This window comes from Parus major, linkage group LGE22, assembly GCF_001522545.3.
Source record: "Parus major isolate Abel linkage group LGE22, Parus_major1.1, whole genome shotgun sequence".
NCBI classification, from domain to species: domain Eukaryota; kingdom Metazoa; phylum Chordata; class Aves; order Passeriformes; family Paridae; genus Parus; species Parus major.
Window position 1 is genome coordinate 553,483 of NC_031798.1, and position 16,680 is coordinate 570,162.

The window sequence follows — 16,680 nt, forward strand, 5'->3', positions numbered from 1 at the left end:
CTCCTCCAAATCCACCTCCATGACCACCTCCAGCCCCAAGTCCAAGTCCTCCTCCGCTTCCAAAGCTGTAGCCTCCTCCTCCTCCACTGCCAGCTCCAAGACTGAAGCTGCTCCCACCAACTCCTCCAAGGCCAAAGCCACTTTCAGCACCTCCTCCAAGACCAAAGCTGTTCCCACCACCTCCTCCGAGGCCAAAACCACTTCCACCTCCTCCTCCACTCAGGCTCAGTCCACCAAATCCTCCTCCTAAGCCAGCTCCACCAGCAATGTTGGAGCTGGAGCTGATGACTGCTGCAAGGAAAAACAACCAAAAGATTGAACATCCGCATGGCAGTCATGGAATCATGGGATGGGCTGGGCTGGAAGGGGCCATAAAAGTCATCCCATCCCGGCCCCTGCCATGGGCAGGGACTCCTTCCATTATCCCAGATTGCTCCAAGCCCCATCCAACCTGGCCCTGGGCACTTCCAGGGATGGGGCAGCCACAGCTTCTCTGGGGAGTCACCCAGTTCCAGGAAGCATCATCATCATTATCAGAACCTTGACCCACAGGACTTAAACCCAACTTCCACCCCCTGCACAAGCCCCTAATGACAGTGAAGGGCTCCAAAAGTCTTATGTGGGGCCAAACTTCCCTTTTCCCAAGGTTTCTCCCAGGCCTTTCTCCCAAAGCCAGACTTTGGGGTCCAGAACTGTGATACTTACAATAGCTGATGGGGTTCAGTCCCTCCCCGCTGAGCCTGTTGCGGGTTAAGAAGAGATTGGAACAAAATTATGGAGACAGGCAGAGGGACCAACCTCTGATGGGAAGAGTGATAGTCACTATTATCCTCACAAGGATTTTGCTCCTACCTGCTCTCCTCGCCCTCCAGCAGCTTCCTGTAGGTCGCGATCTCAATGTCCAGGGCCAGCTTGACATTCATGAGCTCCTGGTATTCCCGGAGCTGCCGAGCCATATCAGCCTTGGCTTTCTGCAGGGCATCCTCCAGCTCAATCATCTTTGCCTTGGCGTCCTTGAGGGCCATCTCCCCACGCTCCTCAGAGTCTCCGATGGCCGTCTGCAGGGTGGCACACTGCAAGGGATGGGGGGGCTTGGAAAGCTGCTCTTCCCTTTGGGTGAACTGGGATGTTCATGGAAAATGTACCAGCTGAGCTAACATGGCTGGAGTCGAAATGCCAGGCTGGCAAGGACTTAATAGTTAAATTTTACAGTGTGAAGTCCTTTCCAGGAGGGATTTCAACATCTTCAGTGAGGCTGGAAAAGCCCCTGATCAGCAAAGCTGAGCTGCAGTGTTGATGGACAATAGAATGGGGCTCTGTTAGCTCCTTTTGCCATTCCTACCTGGTTCCTTGTATTCTCTATCTCGGAGCGGATCCTTTGGATGAGCCGGTTGAGCTCTGAGATCTCACCCTTTGTGTTGCGCAGGTCATCACCGTGTTTCCCAGCTGTGGCCTGCAGCTCCTCAAACTGAGGAGGAAGATGTAACGTGAACTGTCTGAGGTGTCTGGCTGGACAAGACATGGTTCAAACAGCCCCTCTTAAGGAGAGCAGGGATTTCCTGTGGAAATGACGGGTCAGCTCACCTTGGTTTGGTACCAGGCCTCGGCCTCGGCCCGGCTCCGGTTGGCGATGTCCTCGTACTGAGCTTTGACCTCTGCAATGATGCTGCTCAGGTCCAGGTCCCGGTTGTTGTCCATGGACAGGATGACGGCGGTGTCGGACACTTGGGCGCTGAGCTGAGCCAGCTCCTGTGGGTAGCACATGGGAACTGCACTTACCTCTCCCAACCCTCAGAGTGGTAGCAGCCCCAGCCAAGGACAACAGCAGGACAGGAATCAGGGATTTGTCTGTACCGCCTCATAGAGGGCTCGAAGGAAGTTGAGCTCATCACTCAGGGCGTCCACCTTGGCCTCCAGCTCCACCTTGTTCATGTAAGCAGCATCCACATCCTGGAAAAGAGCAGTTGTGGGGACACCTGTGGCACCTGGATCCTCTTCTCAGCCAGGAAGAAGTCCTTTGGCACAGCTAAGGAATGGCCAAGCCTGGAGATGAGGCTGTCCCTTTCCCTGCTGCCTGGTAGAGAAGCTGTGCTTGGCACATCTGGCTGAAAGAGCACCAAGAGGGCATCTCGTGCCCTGGAAAATTTGTGTAATTTGTGTGTAATTTGAAAGTGGATTAGGAGGGAGGTACTGGCTCTTTGGCCTTGGTACCTGGGATTCCCAGCATGACTGATCCCCTTTGTCTCTACATGGCTTGTTTTGAACCTCTGTGTGTTGTGGGACAGGAGTGGGAGGAGATTTTGCTTCCCTCCTACAAGCCACTCCATTCCTTTCCCACAATACCATGATCAAATGATGATTTAAAGCCCTTCTAAAGGATGAGGATGCAGGTCCATGAGATCTCCCATCCCTCGGGATATTCCCAGTCCATGATATGGTTGGGGTTGGCTCAGTATCTGCAGCACCTCCTGTCTCACCCACCTTCTTGAGAACCACAAATTCATTCTCTGCTGCCGTGCGCCGGTTGATTTCCTCTTCGTATCTGCAGGGATAAAGGGAAAGAGGTGCTGGATCAGACCTCAGGAAGCAGAACAGGTGCCCAGGTAGGACTGCAAGATGGTCTGAACTGTGGGTGGCATCTCCAGATCAGCCTCCTGGGAGCTGTCCAGCTCGAAAGTGTGAGTTCTCATTTCTCTAAAGGTGGAAAGGACATTTTTGACTTAATGCAGATAGAACAAGGAAGGTAAAGCTGGTTTAGAGGATTTTCCTTTTCAAGAGCCATTTCAAGGTGCTGTGTCTTGGCAGAATCTCCAGTTTTTGATGGGAAAAATGTTGATGGACCCTTTTTGGTGCTGTTGAGGAAAATGGGTCCTGCAGGGAGAGATACCTCTGAGCAAGAAGTCTTGGAAGTGATTAGTGATGCTCTATGTTATGGGTCGGACCACAAACCAGAGACACTTTTTCCCCTTTCCTGGAGAAATTTCCATTAATACTTCTGACTGGATGTTTGACTTTCAGAAATCAAAATTTTTGAGATGAATCATAGAATCTCAGAACTATATAATTATAGAATCATAGATAAGTAGAATTATAGAATCATAGAATCCTAGAATTATAAAATTATGGAATCATAAATTCAGCTGAGTTGGAAGAGACCCATGAGGATCATTGAATCCAACTCCTGGCCCTGCACAGGACACCCCACCAATCCCACCCTGTGCCTGAGAGCATTGTCCAAACACTCCTGGAGCTCTGGTAGCCATAGGGCCATTCCCTGGGGAGACTGTTCAGTATCTGGTCACCCTCAGGGTGAAAACTCTTGCTGCTCAATATTCAGCTGAACAATTTACACCCTCTTTCACACTCACTTGTTCTTGAAGTCCTCCACGAGGTCCTGCATGTTCTTCAGCTCCCCATCCATTCGTCCCCGCTCATTGAGCAGGTTGGCCAACTGCCGCCGCAGGTTGTTGATATAGGCCTCGAAAAGTGGGTCCAGGTTGTTCTTGCCAGAGTTGTTTTTTTGGCCCTGCTCCTGCAGAAGAGTCCATTTGGTCTCCAGCACCTTGTTCTGCTGCTCCAGGAAGCGAACCTGAGTATTGGGAAGCAGAAGAGACTTAGACAGAAGATACCTGTGAGATGACAGCCAATATTCAATAACTGTGAGTGATACATGGCAGGAGCCAAGGATTCCCAAACTAAGAGTTTCCAAGCTGGGAATATCCACTGGATTATCCAGGGCTGTGTTAGCCCAACCTATAACTGAGCAAATCCACCCTCAGTGGACAGTTCTCTTCAGAGGCAATTTAATTTAGGAAGCCAGAGAGTGATAGTAAGAAGTTCAGCTCTTTCTTCACCAGACAGTAAAGTTCTTCTTTCACACCCTATGGTATTTCTTTCTTTGTAAGATATTTATCTTTCTTCATTAAAGCCATGGTCTGAATACTAACGCTAAAAGACTTAATTGCCTTTCCTTTTGCTCATTCATACAACATATTTATCCAATTAAAAGCCAAGGATGGACTTGAGTGGTTGAGTCAATTGAGTCAGTACAAAAATGATTTTATCTTGCAGGCAATAAACAACAAAGACCAACACATCTGCTGTTGCACATTGCCCAGAGAGAGAGCTGGGTTGAGCCAGTAGACCTAGACCCAAAACTGACTTACTCCATTTCAACTAATCTGTGTTATTTCTCAGGCACAAAACCTGGATCTAGTCACATTACTACAATTTTCTTGTTTTGTTTTCTCCCCTGTAAACATTCACAAGGGTGTTATTGTTTGAGGGAATTAACGAAGACATGCAGGGAAGAAATGAGTGAAGGACTGGAGATCTCTGAAATCATATTTTTGTACTTACTAGATCCTCACTCCCCCTCTACCACAGATGCACAGCACCCAACAAAGTCTCACCTTGTCAATGAAAGAAGCAAATTTGTTGTTGAGGGTCTTGATTTGCTCCTTCTCATCTTTCCGCACCTGTTGGATGTTTGGATCTATCTCCAGGTTCAGTGGTGCCAGGAGACTCTGGTTCACAGTCACTTCTTGAATTGTACCCACTCCAGATGGGCCACCAGAAAATCCCACTGGGTTCCTGCCACCACCCAGCCCTGCAGGGAATCCTCCCAGCCCCCCCAGTCCACCAAAGCCAAACCCTCCGCCACTCCCATGCCCACCACTATAGCCAAGCCCACCAGCACCACCACCAAAGCCAAATCCACCACCTGCACCACCAAGCCCCAGTCCAAGCCCCAGCCCAAGCCCACCACCAGCTCCACCACCACCAAATCCGCCTCCTCCACCACCAAGCCCCAGCCCAAGCCCCAGCCCAAGCCCACCACCAGCTCCACCACTGCCAAACCCACAGCCACCCACTCCACTGCCACCTCCCAGAGCAGAGCCACCTGTAGCTCCACCTCCAAAAGCAGCTCGGAAGCTGCTTCCAACCCCAATGGAAATCCTCTTGCTACCACCAAGGTTGTAAAGGCTCCTGCTGCCAAAACCTCCACCACTGCCAGAACTTCTGCTGCCACCTCCTCCAATGAGCCTCCCAAAGCCACCTCCTCCTCCTCCCGATCGTGCCACAGACACAGAGCTAAAGCCAGCCCTGTTGCTGCTTGGAATTATGGCTGAGGCAGCACTGTAGGATCGGCCTCCACCTCCTGCCCTCATGCTGAGCGTTCGGTTCATCACAACAGCAGAGAAGGGCCCTGCACAGCCAGAGAGACTCCACAGCTCCCTGAGGAAAGGGAATATGGGTACCCTTTTTATACCTTAGGGATCTGGGCTTGGTTGCATGGAAGTCCAGTGATCAATTTAGTGCCTTCATGGTTTTGACATGCCAGGAGGCAGCTGTCTCACTGAGACTTGTTAAATCCTGATTGCACCCAAACACACCTCCTGGGGCTGGATCCACTCAGCCGGAAGAGTTATCTAACACCCAGATCTCTGGCAGGGAGAGCTCAGCCTGATGCAAAACTTCTGTCTCCTCACAGAGATGGGTTCTTTTATTTTGTATTATTTTGCCTAACCCTGGAAGTGTCCAAGGCCAGGCTGGGAGGGACTTGGAGCAACCTGGGTTAATGCAAGGTGTCCCTGCTCATGGAGGTGGGGGGATGGAATGAGATGGTCTTTGAGATTCCTTCCAACCCAAACCATTCTGGGATTCCATATTCTATAATTCCCTCACTGTGAAAGAAAATAATTTAAAAATATTATAAAGCCAGAAATAATGTCTTGCATTCCCAATTCTACTTAAAAGATGAAGCACATCAACACAGAGATCAGTGAAGAGTCCTCTGGACTAACTCCAAAGTGAAAGATGGTGAAAACAAAACGTTTGAATCTGAACAAAAATAATTAGTGGGGTTTCTTCACCTGAAGGAAGAAGGCAGCTTGATGTTCATGAAACCTGACATCCCTTTTGAGTTTCTAATTTATCCAGTCTGCTGTTCCTACTCCCTGGGCAGGGACATCTCTTTGGGATGACTTGACAAAGAGGTCCTGATCAAGTTTTCCTCTTTCCCCTTTCCATATGTAAATATCACCTCAAATTATTCCCATTTATATTCATTATTTAGCCTATGGCAAGTGTTCTAGGCTTTTCCTTTGGATGTTTGCATTTCCAGAGTACAACTCCATTCCACGCAGAGGCTGTGTTATCTCCAGCTAGCTGATGATGTGATTGATGTATTTTCATCTTGACCTAAAAACCATTTTTTAAAAAAAGGGGCAGATTTTCTGAAAAACTCTCTGGCCAGCTCTGTGGAATGACGCCATTTTCCCACTTTAGGATGTTGTCAGTCCTGAGTTTCTGGCTCTCTCTAGCTCAGATTTCTTTTAAAGACCTTTGAACCTTCCATCCAAAACACTCCAAAAGCAGATTTAACCAGGATGAAAAATACTCCCACAAATTCTCCTTATTTTACTTCCTGGAGTCCTTGGGAAAAAATTATCAAATTCAACAGGGTGTGGTGACATTTTCTGGCATGTCAGACTTTGTGGAACTGCAGTGTTGAGAGTATTTTATCCCTTGCATGTCAGAGCTCAGCTGGTTTTTGGCATGGGGCTGCCCTGGTGGCTTGGCCTGCACTCTGCAGGACTGGACCTTAAACAGGACTCTACTTGCCCTTCAAAACACATCCCTGTGTCCCAGTGCTACAAAACCATTAAGGAGCTAAAATTCCACTGGCATCTCTGGAAGAACAATTAAACAGGTGCTACGAATACAGAAGACCAAATATCTTATTATCCCTGGAGAAATGCTGTCAGGCAGGCTCAAATGGGAGAGTTGGGGCACTGAAAGAGAATTTCCCTTTGCAGTGAGAAATTATTCCCACATGGTGCAGGTCAGCTTGTTTCTTTTTGGAAAATGTGGGTATGAATCTGGAATGTCATTTGAAATTCATAAACATCCATTGCCTTGATGATTTGCATAAAATTCAAAGCCAGGGTGTGATGGGAAAATTAGATTTTGTCTTCATGGTTCCTTGACCCCAGTAAAGGCAACTTGTCCTGAAGCTGAAAAACGGGTTCAGATCAGATATTAGAGCTGAGTGAATGTAATGGGATTAAAGGTGGGGCTGCCAAGAAGAAAGAAGGAATTGTCACTTTAGGCTCCCATACTGTTCTCCCCTTGGCTTGTTATCCACCGGGTATGTGAGCGATGCAAAAGCCACCTGAAAAACACTCCCTTTCTTTCTTGGGGTGGCTGGTGGTGTGGAGGAGCCTAGGGTTTGGGCTCCAAACACAGAGGCAAATGTGGCATTTTCATCTGTCTGTTTGGATCAACTCTGCCAGGCTCTGGATTCAAGCTGAAAGAGGGGAAAGTTGAAGTTAAGTATATGGAAGAAATTCCTTCTATGAGGGTGCAGAGGCCCTAGAATGGATTTCCCAGAGAAGCTGTGGCTGCCCCATCCCTCCAAGTGTCCAAGACCAGGCTGGACAGGGCTCGGAGCAGCCTGGGATAGTGGGAGGTGTCCCTGGCCATGGCAGGGGGTGGAATGAGATGGTTTATAAGATCCCTTGTAACCCAACCATTCCATGAATCCATAGTTTTAGACTATCAATTTACAAACGGGTCTATCAAGACTGACACTGTGCAGGATTTGACCTCCATCCACCCCAAACCCACATTCCCGGCTTTTTTCTCTCCAAAATACCCTGATCTACATGAACATCTTCACGCAAGCAGCAGCAAACGTGGGTTTTGCAATAGTTGGAAGTTGAGGACAGGGATGATTAAAGGTTTTCTCCCAGAAGTACAAGAGCTGCCAAACTGCTTTTATCCCCTGGGGTGTTTGCCTGGTGTTTGGTGTTCAGGTATTGCTTTGCAGGGAGATGATCAACATAAATTATGAGCTGTTGGGGCACTGGAAGCTTCTTGTTTGGGGTGTTCCTGCTTGGTATTTACATAGAAATGAGATGGAGCCCGAGTTCTGTTCATGGAGCAGAAAAGATGAAGACAACATTTCCAAAAACATCTTTAGTGGGGTGAGTTTTGCTTTCTCACCAAAAGCTGACCCACTTGGCTTTCACCACCCCTCAGCCACTGTGGCATTTATTAAAATAGAATTAGTGCTCTGCTTCCTGTTGATCACATCCAATATACCAGGAGGGGAGCTGGAATGCCTGATGCTGGGAGAACAGCAGAGGCTGGAACTCATACTGTGGTGGGTTCATCCCCACCCTGCCAGCGAGGACAGACCAAGTCTTGGATGGGGGCTGAGCTCATTTTCCAGCCCTGAAGAGGTTGAGGGAAAGAAGCCATGAGTCAGCAGGGAAGTCTTGGAAGTGGAGTGGGACATGGGGGAATAAATTACAGCCCCTGGTTTTTGGTGAGCCTTTCATGGGCAGATGAAACTGTCCACACCCTGTGCTGTTCCAGGCTGGACAAAGACATGGGGATTTCTCCAACGGTGATGCAGAGATGGCTCAGGGGCTGTTGGCTGTGCCATGGGGAGCTGTGGGAAGGGAGGAGCAGCAGGGCTGGTTGGTTTTCCCGTGATTGCCACTGTGCATCCAGCTGGGTTGAGTTGTCACCATGGCAATATCCTCCCAAGTTGTAGAGACCAGTGGGTGACCGTCCAGGAGAACTGGGAGCCCTGCAGAACTCCAGAAGCATTGGGATAACACTCAAGCATCTGGTGGGATTTTTGGGGTGTCCTGTGCAGGGCCAGGAGTGGGATTCACTGATCCTTGTGGGTCCCTTCCCACCCAGGATATTCCATGATTCTGTGACACTCATACAGAAAAAGGGGAGGACTGTGTGATTCCTCCTAAATCCCAGTTTCCTAAAATTGTGTGTGCATGAGAGAGAGAGAGAGGGGGTTTTTCCTCCCTGGAAGGGATGATGGAGGGACATGTCCAGCCACATCTCCAGACCCTCCTCTTTGTGTGAGTTCACATATTTTAAGGAAGGTGAGGATTGGGAAGAAGCCCCAGGTGCTACATTTTGGGAAACTGAATTTTCCTCTTTCTTCTAAAATCAACCTCCTCTTGTGAGAGGGCTTCATGGGTGTGGTGTGGGATTATTTTCCTGTTACTCCCTGAGCCGGTTCTCACTGATTTCTTTAAACAAGGGTCTGGCTGCCTTTTTGTTCTGTCTCCAGAGATCCCAGATGCTGTGAGAGATCCCAAGCAAACTGCATGTCCCACAGATGGTTTAAGTAGCCTGCTTTCCAGACTTCCTTGTGGCCACAGTAATCAGTGGATGGAATAAAGGTATGCAAAGGTACTTCAGGAAGGAGAGCAGACAAAAACTTCTTGAAGCTCCAAACTCCACCCATTGGGAGATTCAGGTTTGAGGAAATTTCTATGATTTGCAATAGCAGGTAGGGAAATAAAGCCCAGGCAGTGCAGTATGAATTATGCATGGAGTTTATTGAAGGTACAGCTGAAAGTCTGAAGTAAGCGAAGGATAATAACTCTGTTCACTTACATTAAAAGCTTTAACTCCGTCTATTGCACACAGGACAAACAACGCATGCATTTAACTACAGAAATATAAGGTGCTCGTTGGGGTGTAATTAAAATCTGCTCTACCAAACGCAGTGTAGCAACCTGGGCCAATTTACATAAGCATTCCCAACACTCTTGTAAACAGGAAAAATTGGATTTTCTGCTGTCATTAAAGATGTTAAATTACAGCTGCAGCTTTGTCTTGGACGATTAAATTGTGGCTTCTCTCTCTGAAGTTGGGATGACCAAATTTTTCATCCTTTTGCAATAGCTGCATTAGGGAAAGAAAGTCCCTGCTGGAAAGGGGTCAAGCAGGGCAGGGCGACTGAAAAGCCAGGATGATGTGTGGAGACAGGAATGCTCCCTGAAATGAAAATCTCACCTGGCTGAGGGGGGCAGGGGAGGGTTTCCCCCAAGAAAGACATCAGGGAGAGGGTGGGTTTTGTTTGGCAAAGGGTTTAGGCAGAGCGATGTCCTAGCGCATGGTTGTGTGATCCCTGTGGCTGCCAGAGGGAGGGGGAATACTGTTTTATTGCAGAAATGCTGATTATTATAAAATCTGCCGTGTCAGGCCTCACTGGTCTCTACCGGCTCGTCCTGACCACGCGTACGGCTGTGCTGAACCTGTTCCCACAGACCCCCGGGGGCCCGGGGATGAGCACGGGCCCGGCCCCGCACTGCTCCACCCCCGCGCACACCACATTGCCCAGGTTGCCCAGGTTGCCCAGGTTGCCCAGGTTGCCCATCCCGGGGGCGCACTGAACCCCATCCACCCCCGTGAGTACTTCCCTCCCCACGCAGCCAACCGCGCTTCTGGCCCCGAATCCTGCCCCGACCTTGGGGACACAATCCACGCTCCGTGTGCTGAACCCGGCGTTGCCGAAGGACGAGACCATGCCCAGCCCCGCGCCGGCCCCTCCGCTCTTGACGGTGCATTTGCCTCCGATTCCAGACAAGGATCTGCACTCCCCGACCGTGCCCCCGCCGCTGACCACGGCTGCAGGAGAAAAACAGGCTCGGTCACGCCCAGAGCAGCGAAAACCCGGCTTAAAAGGAGCGTAACAAGCTTTAAAGGTTGTAAGGAAATTAAGCGGGGGTTCATTAACTCACCTACGCTCACGGGGTTGCCGGTGCATATCCTGTCAAGGAAAGAAACGTCTCAGAGATGTATTTAGGGACATACTCCTCAAATTCACAGCAAATGGAGCCCAGCCACTGCCCCCTTAGAAACCTGACATGTCCTTTGGCTCTTTAGGTGCACCTGCTGAGAGATGCTTGCTCAAATTGCCCACCAAAGCATTGCAGGGTTGGATCCCTAATTCCACGGTCATACTAATATTCCATCCTCTTTTTGGATGACAGTGTGATTCCCTCTGCATCCAGTGGGAGGGAAAAGGGACCCTGCTCCCCTCTGCAGCCCTGAGTGCAGCATTTCTTTCTCCTCCTGTTGTCTTTTGCTTAACATCCTTACAAGGTGCTTCCAGGGCTGCTCCTACCTGCTCTCTTCTCCCTCCAGCAGTGTCCTGTAAGTGGCAATCTCAATGTCCAGGGCCAGCTTGACATTGAGCAGCTCCTGGTAGTCCCTGAGCAGACAGGCCATCTTGTCCTTGGCCTGCTGCAGAGCTGTCTGCAGATCAATCAGCTTCTGTCGGGCATCCTTGAGGGCGCAGTCTCCCCGTTGCTCGGCATCACAGATGGCTGTCTGCAGGGCTGAGATCTGGGGGCAGCCACAAGAGGACATTCCCACAAAGCTTCAGTAAAGTGAAGCCCACCCAGTCCCATCTCCTGCCATGGGCAGGGACACCTTCCACTAGCCCAAGCTGCTTCAAGCCACATCCAACCTGGCCTTGAACACTTCCAGGCATAATTTCTATGGGCAAGAGGGCAGCCAAGGGTAATATTAAGGGGTATCTCCACAGCATTGCTCATATGACCCCTTATTTCTCAGCCATGAAGTGCCAGAGAGCCAAGATATAGGTTGGATTTGTGGTGGCCAAGCTATTTGGGATGAATGGGATGGGATCTGTTGGCTGCAACCTGGTGGGATGTTGGCTGTATCCTGGTGGGACCCCAGAGCAAACACTGATTCTGGTACCTGCAAACCAACACACTTCTTATTTGCCAAGTGAAAAATAAATCTGCTTTTTTGTGTGCATGAACATCAGATTAGAAGTTAAGATAGATCTAATCTGGGGTAGGGAGTTCTTTTCAGCTCCACAGAGTAGGAGCTGGTAGGACAATGCCCTCTGATGGAGGAGCTGCCCTCCCATATGGATCCATCCCTTGGTCCTACCTGTTTCTTCACGTTGTCTGACTCACACTGCAGCTTCTGGATCATCCTGTTGAGCTCAGCAATCTCGCTCTGGTTGTTCCTCAGGTCATCACAGAACTTGCCTCGGCTGCTGTGGAGTTCCTCCAGCTGTTGCACAGGAAGAGAATGATGTCAGTGCACCCAAATCGCCCCTTCCCAGGGCCCCCTACCTTCCTGGGAAGATGGAAATCTCTGGAGCTGCACCAAGGTTGGTGTCCCCAGGGCACCACCCAGACATGGCCTCAACCTGGACAAGATGAGAGTCTCAGGTGAGTCCTGGACTTGCTGATCTTGGAGGTCAGGGTGCATGAAGGGGATACCTCTGGACACTGATCTGCTCTGCCTATATCAAAATGTCTCAAACCACACTTTTAAGGTTGGTTTGGGTTTGGGTTTTTTTTGGTACAACTTTCTTAAGCAAACTGAAGCTAATACACAATGTGAGGTGCATTAAAGTTGCATCATGGAGGACAGGAATGGTCTCAGAAATGGTCTGTCATGGAAATTCATGGAGAACTCACCCTGGTTTGGTAGAAAGCCTCCACCTCAGCCTTGCTTTTCTGGGCAATCTCCTCGTAGCAGCACTCCACACTTTTGATGATGCCCTCCATGTCCAGGTCCCGGCTGTTGTCCATTTGCACGATGACAGAGGTGTCACACAGCTGACAGTCCAGCTGAGCCCTCTCCTGCAGGACCAGAGCATTAGTTCAATTCCCTCAACCAGCCCCAGCCAGGCCAGCAGCAGCCCCAGCAAGGAGGGTCTGGTTGGAGGAGGTTCTCCCCTAAACTCCCAACATGGGGTTCTCCAGTTGGGCAACTCATGTCCAGCAAGACCTGGCAGGTGGGACCTGTTTCTGTGGTAGAACATGGGATGGCTGCGTGCAGTTCCCTAAGGAAGAGCAGGCAATCCTGGTGGAGCAACCCACTCCTGCATTACTGGCTGTGCCAGTGCTTTTCTGGACTGGGAATCCTTTGGGTGTGAGTTCTTTGGGCTCCACTGACCCCCACTGAGGGTGTTTAGCTCAAAAAGGTGTCAATGCAAAGTGTCCCCTGTGTAAAAACTTCTGTTTTTACACACCTGTCAAAAAAACCCTGTTAAAAACTTTTGGAATTTTAGACAGAAGTGTTATTTGCATAAAAATATTTTGACTAATGTAAAAAAAAACAAGTGCTAGAAGTATTTGGGCAACCCAGGGGTGGTTTGGATTAGACTTTGAGAGGTTTTCATGCAAAAGATCTCTCCCCTTGTGGGCAGCAATATAGGAGACAACCAAGAACCCCTTTGCCTTCCCAAAGTAGGTAGATGTAGATTTAGAGGTATCAAATACATCTAAAAGACATAGAGTTCTGGGCTGCAATTCCAGGATTTTCAGAAAAGACACCTTTTCCTGTACTCTAGGTGTAAGACTTGGGTGGGGAGAGCAGGAGGTGATGCCTCACCCCAGGGAGCAGATTGGGCCAGGAGCTCTTACCTCAGCGTAGATGCACTTCAGGAACTCTAGCTGCTGCCGCAGGAGACCCACCCTCACCTCCAGCTCCTCCTTGGTCAGGTAGAGACAATCCACATCCTGGAGAGATACCAGAAATTTGGTGAAAAGAGGTGAAGGAATGACTGTGACAAATACCAGGTTTTCTTTGGATTTGGAGGAAACCCTACTATTTCCACCCCTTAGCAGGATGTGGGTTTGGGCTGCATGTGATGAAAACCTCAGAGAGGCCCTTCAGATTCCTTGGGTTGCCTGATTTTTGGGGCATCAGGCTGTGTCGTGGTGTCAGGACTCCCCACTTTTCCCACTGACCTCACACCTGGTGTTTGTCTACCCTCAGCTGGTCCTGACTCACCTTCTTGAGTACCACAAACTCATTCTCTGCTGCTGTGCGCTTGTTGATCTCATCTTCATACCTGCAGGAAAGTGGAGTAGGGGAATGCTGAGCCCTGGGGTCCACATTTCCATCACCCAACCATCCAGTGCAGACCATGGGAAATGAGATTTCACTTTGCACCTCATTTTTTATCATTATTTTTGCTTTGTTGCTGTTTCTTACCCCTTCACTGGGCTTTACTCAGCAGTTTTAGCCATGTCAGTGGTTTGGGTGGCTGGAGTCAGAGGACAGAAAATCCAGCCAAACCACCAGAAATGCAAAGCTGGAGGGTTGGATTGCTGCTTCCAGCCCTTCTGCTTTGTGACATGTTTTTCCAGAGCATCTAGGACTCTGCTCAGAGTGTTTATGGGGCGACTGTGGCCAAAATGCCTCAGGGGAAGGTCAGGAGCTTGAGCAACCTGTGAAACTCCGGGGTGCAGTGAGGAGCAGAGTCAGGGCATAATGACTCAGTAATTGGGACCTGCAAGAACTTTCACAAGATGCTGATTCTGTGAGTTGGACCTGCTCGGCGGTGGCTCAGCAAGAAAAAACACCTGAGATGATGAACTCTGGTGAAGGTTGATCCAGTGACCTGGTTTGTGGCTTAGCAGGGCACACAGGGAGATATTAAGAAGTATCTACACCTTAAATTAAAAAAAAGTAAACAATTCTCATATTCCCTCTGGAAAGAGAGAATGAATCCCAACATGATGTGGGTAAAGAGTGGGGTGGAGAAAATTGGCTGAGTGTTTTGTTTGTTTTGTGGGAATGGATGGCATTGGGGAAGATGCAGGCACAGGTGATAAGGGAGGTTTGATATGTCAAACCACCAGGGTGTGCAGGAGGCAAAGTAGTTTCCTATCCTGCTCCCTAAGGAAACTGGGCTTGAAAACATCTCCCAGTCCATCAGCAGCATCTCCAGTGCAGCACTGGATGCCCAGTGCAGGAAATTTGCGCAGTGGTGACTTGCCCTGTGTCCCAGTTTGTTGATCCAACCAATGCAATTTCCTTAGATTCACACTCAGGAACACCACCCAGGCCAGCAACATCTAAGTCTGCAGCTTCCCTGTGTGTAACTTACTTGCACTTGAACTCCTGAACCAGATCCCGCAGGCACCGCTCCTCGTTCTCCAGCCGCTCACGCTCCCCCATCACACACTCCAACTGCTTCCTCAGGTTGCAGATGAAGTTCTCAAACACAGGCTCCAAGTTTCTCCGGGATGCTGGGAGCACATACTGCTGCAGCAGCTCCCACTTGGTGGTCAGCACTTTGTTCTGCTGCTCCAGCAGCCGCACCTGGGCAGGGAAGAGATGGGAGAGTCAGACTCTCCTGTCCCAGGATTTCTGCACTTCCCAAACGGAAGAGTGGAAATCAAATCAGAATTGCAAATGGTCAGGTGCTGCTGTCTCAGGGGCTTGAGTAGGACCAGCATCTTCTCTGAGCTAAACTGGTCCTACTCAGGACTCGAATCTCAGGCTGAGCAACATCGGTGCCTTCACTCTGTGTTGCAGCCAAGCCACCTCCCCTCCTCCTCCAGAACCAGATCCTCGGCCTTCTGATGGGCCCAGGGTAGTAACAAGTCTTGCTCAGCACTAAAAGCTCCATCCAGGACTTCATTTGGATGTATCTGATTTAAACTCCAGTTGTGGATACTTATCATGTCTTTCCACTTCTAGATTAAAGGGCTCTCTAGGAGCTTGATGGGTCATGAATAAGTCATTTTACAAATGGGAAGAAGCAGGAGTTGCTGCTCCCGAGTGGATTTAGTTTTTCCAGTTGCAGAGAGCAACTCTCCAGGAAAATCGAGATCAGCTCAGATCAGACAGAGCAGATTTTCTTTGCTGTCTGAAAAATTCTTTCCCATAACAGGTCTCTAAACAGTCATGAAAACCCTTAAATGTAGGCAAGAAAATAATGATAAATTACATCCTTTTAGGAAATCTCGAAATAATTTTGTTCACAGAGTGAAGGGACAGAGAAATTAAAATAGTTCCTCCCATTTTTAGTTAAATTTATCCTTCCACATCACCCTCATGAAACACATACTATTTCAAGAATGCAGGAGTTTATAGATTTGTGAGAGCAATATCAGATTATACACTTGAAATAAATTTTCTGTCCTTCTGTGTCTTCATCTCATCACTCACATGTTTGGATTTAGTACATCCCCTGGAGCTCTTTAGCAGGTTGTTGACCATCCAAAGGTACAACATTGGTAGTACTGCCTTGGTTCAAGGCTTAAATCCAGAGGGTCTCCAGGCCAGGACCACCATGGTTCATCAGAAATGTTAAAATACCAAGGCACCAAGAGAAATAGCTCCCCATGTTGTCTCTGGGGACATGCACCCTTTGGAGCTGAGGGACACGGGGCAGAGAAAGTGGGGTCTCACCTTGTCAATGAAACAGGCAAACTGGTTGTTGAGATTCTTGATCTGCTCCTTCTCGTGGGTCCGCACTTGGCACTCCTCAGGATCCACGCCTACGCACAGGGGCTTGAGGAGCTCTGGGTGGATGCTGACGCCGCGAATCCCCTCGGACCTCCCTCCGCCGAGGCCAATGTTGATGCCACTGCCGTAGCCCCCCATGGCCACACCATCCCCGAGGCCTCTGTAGCTGCCCAGACCCCCAAAGCTCGCACAGTTCCCAAAGCCCACAACGGTGCCAAAGCGGCCCCCGCCATAAGCAACGCCGCAGCGCCCAACGCTGGCACCGCCGTAGACGCCACTGCGGCAGCTCCCACCGAAGGAAATTCTTTGCCCTCTGCCCAGATCACAGACACTGCGGCTGCTGAAGCCACCGATCCCACACCTCCGTCCCACGGGCTGGCACACGGAGGCTGAGCTGCTGTTGGCCCTGCCCAGGCCGCAGACGGCGGACGCTGAGGAAAATCCTCGTCTTCCCAGGATGGAGCCAGAGGTGTAGCACTGTCGGCTCATGGTGGCTGGGTTGGGCAGGCAGTGACAGCGATGCAGAGGAGCAAGAGAGGAGCAGCTACTGGAAGAAGGAGATCTCCTTTAACTCCTCTGAGGCAGAGCCCTTCTCCTTAT

General features: G+C 49.7%; 2 protein-coding genes across 2 annotated transcripts; both read right to left on the reverse strand.

The window, feature by feature from the left end:
• Positions 1 to 848: 848 nt before the first annotated feature.
• Positions 849 to 5,189, reverse strand: LOC107215655 (keratin, type II cytoskeletal 5-like). The gene is made up of 9 exons (XM_019009156.1): positions 4,940 to 5,189; positions 4,766 to 4,843; positions 4,413 to 4,723; positions 3,369 to 3,589; positions 2,482 to 2,542; positions 1,855 to 1,950; positions 1,585 to 1,749; positions 1,343 to 1,468; positions 849 to 1,073 (listed from the first exon to the last, which is right to left on the reverse strand). Exons 1-9 carry the CDS (start codon positions 5,187 to 5,189, stop codon positions 849 to 851), a joined length of 1,533 nt encoding a protein of 510 aa, XP_018864701.1.
• A 4,190-nt stretch (positions 5,190 to 9,379) lies between these two features.
• Positions 9,380 to 16,569, reverse strand: LOC107215695 (keratin, type II cytoskeletal 7-like). The gene is made up of 9 exons (XM_015652071.2): positions 16,024 to 16,569; positions 14,714 to 14,928; positions 13,612 to 13,672; positions 13,242 to 13,337; positions 12,291 to 12,455; positions 11,752 to 11,877; positions 10,955 to 11,175; positions 10,569 to 10,597; positions 9,380 to 10,455 (listed from the first exon to the last, which is right to left on the reverse strand). The coding sequence occupies exons 1-9, from the start codon at positions 16,567 to 16,569 to the stop codon at positions 10,043 to 10,045; spliced, it is 1,872 nt and encodes a 623-aa protein (XP_015507557.1). The 3' UTR covers positions 9,380 to 10,042.
• Positions 16,570 to 16,680: the final 111 nt, after the last annotated feature.